The following is a 5,000-nucleotide window of genomic DNA, read 5'->3' as shown; positions in this document are numbered from 1 at the left end:
CAGTGCTTAGCCCGCTACACCACCGCGGGGCATGTAACATCATGTTTTTAAGGTGAGCTTGTACACCCTAACCTCTCCTGATCGTCCCCTGCCTCTCTCTCTCTCCGTGTGTAGCCATCTTCCTGCTGGACAACCGCATGGAGGTGTACCTGTGGCAGGGCGTTCAGCCGGATGACGCGGAGAGCACGGGCTCCGCCCAGATCCGCTGGGACAACCAGAGGAAGTGTGCCATGGAGACGGTGCTGCAGTACTGCAAAGGTCAGCAGGGACATGCACCCCCAAAAGATGATCAGGGGGATTCTAGATTCTAGGATTCTAGGTGATGGAATGTAATTCCATCATTCCATATTTATTGTAGGAATAACTCACAACCAAAGCTGCTGTGACTTCAGCCACCTCACCAGCCCTCCTCATCTAAACCCTTTGGTTCATCTTAGCATTTCAATGTTGTCTTCTCTTGTTGTGTCGTTTCAGAAAAGAACTCGAGGCGCCCCCCGCAGGCCTACCTGATCCTAGCAGGCTCGGAGCCCCTCACCTTCACCAACATCTTCCCCTACTGGGAGAGAGACCCCAGCATCAGCACCCAGGTGAGACCTAACCCTGCTCTGTCTGCCTTTCAACGGGGCGTCACAAACCCTTGACGAGGCCGATGTTGAAGCCTCACAAAACATTCATTAGCCAATGTCATGCTACAGTAGGGTTGGGCGGGATCTGATTTTTTAAACTGTTAAACCATCTCAAAATGTAACCGTGGTTTACGACAAAAATGTGATGCATAGTTATCCAATGTCACTTCACGAGATCGGCGAGAATTACAGCGTACAGAACGTAGCTAGAACGTTAAGTTCGAAAGGTTTGTCGCCAGCTGTGAACCGGCGGTACGCACAATACAGTCTGAACAGAGGTCACGTGTGAATGGACGAGGAAGGAAGTGGAGGGAAGGAGGGAGGGAGGGATGAGCTTTTTGACAGGTTATTTATTTGACAGATGACATTGTTTACGAAACGTTGAGTGTGTGTGTGTGTCGTCTCAGGGGGAAGGGGCGAGGAACAAGGTGACCCTGGTGCAGGACGTCCTGTCCAGGCTGAGTAAGACCCAGTACTCTGTGGAGGAGCTGACGGCCAAGCCGCTGCCGGAGGGGGCGGACCCTCTACACCTGGAGATCTACCTCTCAGACCAGGACTTCCAGGTAAACTAAATCTATTGGAAGACCACTTACTTACCGGTACTTACTTGCTGACTTGTGTTTCAGTGGCGAATAAACTATGGACAGCACTCTAATTGATCATCTTTAAACATAATTTTGACTGCATTTAGATGATGATTTAAAAATACATTAGAGTGCTGTCCATACTTTATTGGCTACTGAAACATGAACCACCATAGAGTTGCGGTTTCAACCCAAAAGCATCATGATGCTGTTTCCTAGTGATTCTGTGGTAGCCTAGCATGTTGTATAAATATTGAATATCTCTATTGACTCCCGATTACAATCATACTGGTGCTAGGTGGAACAACATACTCTAGCTAACATGGTTTGCAATACACTGCCACACATTGACACACACACACACACACACACACACACACACACACAGCAGATACAATCTGAAACTCCTCACCACATTTGCAATAATTGAGAATGTATCATTAATGCTATTTTAAGAAAGTAATGGAGTTATCTTTCAAAATGACAACCATTTATCCATATTGCTGGAGTGCTTTTGTACGTTACACATAGAGAATGTTGCTACATAATGAACATGGGTTTTCTGTGACAGTCATTGTATTTCCACATTGATGTGTTGCAGACGGTTTTGGAGATGACCCGAGTTGAATTTAACGCCCTTCCAAACTGGAAACAGAAAAACCTGAAGAAATCCAAGGGCCTGTTTTAAAACCGTGTGCTTCTGTCTGTTTTGTAAACAAACCAAAAACAAGTGAACATTTTAGTCCATGGCACCTTTTCTTACTTTTTTGTATTCAAGTATGAGAATTATCAAGTTATGTGAAACAAAGGAAAAAGCAGGGCTCGTTTTAAACCAATTACAACTTATATCATTATGCATTATGTTACTTGTGATGTGACCGTTAAGATATACTCTTGCATGTGTTATCTCACCCTTATAAAGAACAATAGGCATTGCATCTGAGTGAGCTATTATGTCACACTTTATATAAATATATCAATATTTATAAGTATAGTGTGATATAGGCTTATAAAGTCTTTATGATGTGTCTGTGTAGGGTTTATGAAGTCTGTTTGAATGCTCTATAAAGCCTTTATAGGTTGTAATTTGTTTAAAGTGGGACCAAAACACATGTACAGTCTTTTGTGTTAGACATAATATGTATTTTAACGATGGCCATTTCATACGTGTCTCCTACGAAGCAATATATACTAGCCAATATATACAGTATATGCAATTATTGTTACCTTTTGTTGGCAAGGTGTCATAATATAGCTAATTATATATGCCCACGATTATAAATATGTATTATAAATGTATTTTCTTGTACGTGTACTCTAACATTGTTGTTTTTTGGTTTGTATGAATATCATCTGAAACTCTAAATTGACTGCCTACTGTATTATGCCAATGGCTACTTCTTGAGTGACTGTTTTACTCGGACCAAACCTGACTGTATTCTTGGCCTACTTTCTCTCTAATGTCTCTGTTGGGCGGGTAACTGAGTTATGAATAAGCTGTCTTCATAGCTACAGTTCAATGCACAAATGTATAGTACAACATGTGCTCAACATGAACAATGTATTATGTTACAATATAAAATATACTATGGATACAACGGTTGTTCCTTTGAATATCAATTATACAGTGAAGGACCATGTGTATTGGAAACCTGTTTTCAAGAGATATGAGTGAAACAGAGAAACCACAAAGGTCTTTGGAGAACACACTGGAACACTGTTCTTAGAGTTGACTTGAATGAGTCTATGGTCCTTCATGTGACTGTAGGAAACAGACCATGTATTGTTTCGTCCACTAGGTGTCAGTGTCCGCCCATCAAGGAGGTATCCATATTACAGTTTCTCAATTGCTTCCGCACGTCTTCTGAAAGCATGGCTCATTTTCTCAAAACTAAATAATAAAGCAATATGGAATATGGTGGCAGATGACGAAGGGAAAAAACGTGGGTGGTTGAACCAGAGGCAGACCAGAGCCGGCCTGTGGAAACGTACATTGTCCCAGATGACAACTTACTGCTCTGGGCCATCCATCTGCCTGGCTGGGGTGAGGATATTGTGTAGCGTGTCCAGGAAAGTGATGAGATGGGCACTATTGTAGGGCCCAAAGGTTAAATGGTGATGGAGGACACCTTGGTGATTTATAGCGCCGCATATGTTCCCCCCTCGCTGGCCAGGATCCTCAACGATGGCATGCTGGCCAATGAAGTGAGAATCAGAATCAGAATTGCTTTTATTATCAATGTACAAGGTATCAAGGTACACAAATAAAATTCTTCGCATTGCAGCAAGATACAAAATCATAATAAAGTAGAATAAAGTGATTGTAGTCTTACTACAGCGGGACCAGTTGTACTGCAGTAGAAACAGTAGTGCAAAATGCTGTACAGGATACAATATGATAGAATACAGATATGATACAGTACAAGTAGTCAGGTGTTTAAGGTAGTCATATAATATATATTAGTTTTGTAGTTAGGATAGTCTGGGGAAGACAGTCTTTTGTTTTCTTCCAATACATTTCCCTAGGAGCCTGATTGCTTGAGGGAAATAGCTGTTTCACATCCTCTGGGTTTTAGCCCTGAGGCTACGGTACCGTTTCACTGACAAGCAGTAGCCTGAACAGTTTCTGATTGGGGGGGGGGCTTAATAATAATTTTTTAAAGTAATTTTTCTGAGTGGCGCAGTCCCACTCATATTTTTCATTGTATTGGACAGATATAGTGAAGACAGACAGGAAAGTAAGGGAGAGAGGGCACGTCAGCAGGGCATGGGCCAGAATTTGAACCCATGCCAACATGGGCATGTGTGCGCTGTAGACCGTGGTGCTAGACCACTGGACCACTGCAGGCCATGGGTCCTTGGTAATCCTGAGAGCCTCGCTGACGCACCGATCACTGTAGGCTGTAGACCGTGGTGCTAGACCACTGGACCACTGCAGGCCATGGGCCCTGGGTAATCCTGAGAGCCTCGCTGACGCACCGATCACTGTAGGCTGTCGGTGTCCTGAAGGGAGGGAAGCTCACGACCTCTGATCTTCTCGGCTTGCGGTTTTGGGCCGTGCCGTTCCTGCTCACGTTCCTTCTGTTTTGTCGCCTTTTGCGAGGTCGAAACCCACTTCATCAACATGGTCAACCAAAGTGGCTCAAATCTCATCAGGCAATTACTTTCCTAGGTCCGAGTCTTGGTCGTTACATTTCCATTTTTGGCATTTAGCAGACGCCTTATTCCAAAGCGACTTACATTTGAATACTAAGCATGTGAATCATCAGTGCACCATTCGTTGCAGGAAGATAGATTGATAGAAGGAAAAACACCTTCTTCTATCACCTTCTTCTAAAACCTAGTTGTTGTTTTTTTCTTTTTTCTTTTTACACTGAAGAAACAGAGAAATAGTACAAGGGGGGCACAAGTTCTTAGGGACACAGTAGAGGGGAAAGCGGGTGTCTTTAGGAGACGTAGTGGTGAGGGGCAGAAGATGTCTCAGGAGGAGCAGTTAAGGTGTAACCTGAAGAGATGGGTCTTCAGTCTACGACGGAAGATGGGTAGTGACTCTGCCATTCTGACAGCCGTGGGGAGCTCATTCCACCAGCGGGGAGCCAGTGTTGTGAAGAGACGTGATCGGGCAGCACGACTGCTGTGCAGAGGTGGTGGGGCCAGTCGGCCAGCCGAGGTGGAGGAGCGGAGTGAGCGGGCTGGGGTTTGGGGGGTTACCATTTCCTTCAGGTAGGCAGGGGCTGTGATCCTTTAGCTGCCTGGTATGCAAGCACCAGGGTCTTGAATCTGAATCCGT

General features: G+C 44.3%; 2 protein-coding genes across 2 annotated transcripts in view; both read left to right on the top strand.

The window, feature by feature from the left end:
- svild (supervillin d) overlaps positions 1-2,476 on the top strand; it is a gene marked incomplete at its 5' end in the record, with an annotated part of 42,825 nt that extends 40,349 nt beyond the window's left edge. Inside the window, 4 exons of the mRNA XM_080542221.1 lie at positions 115-258; positions 475-587; positions 1,034-1,189; positions 1,812-2,476. Coding sequence (XP_080398347.1) covers positions 115-258; positions 475-587; positions 1,034-1,189; positions 1,812-1,898 — 500 coding nt within the window. The 3' untranslated portion in view covers positions 1,899-2,476. The remainder of the gene's footprint in view (positions 1-114; positions 259-474; positions 588-1,033; positions 1,190-1,811) is intronic.
- An 846-nt stretch (positions 2,477-3,322) lies between these two features.
- LOC308167518 (supervillin-like) overlaps positions 3,323-5,000 on the top strand; it is a gene marked incomplete at its 5' end in the record, with an annotated part of 10,124 nt that continues 8,446 nt past the window's right edge. The window contains one exon of the mRNA XM_080541935.1: positions 3,323-3,415. Coding sequence (XP_080398061.1) covers positions 3,323-3,415 — 93 coding nt within the window. The remainder of the gene's footprint in view (positions 3,416-5,000) is intronic.

The sequence above is a fragment of the Nansenia antarctica genome, assembly GCF_963989245.1.
Source record: "Nansenia antarctica genome assembly, chromosome: 11".
NCBI classification, from domain to species: Eukaryota; Metazoa; Chordata; class Actinopteri; order Argentiniformes; family Microstomatidae; genus Nansenia; species Nansenia antarctica.
This window is presented reverse-complemented; position numbering and strand designations above follow the sequence as displayed.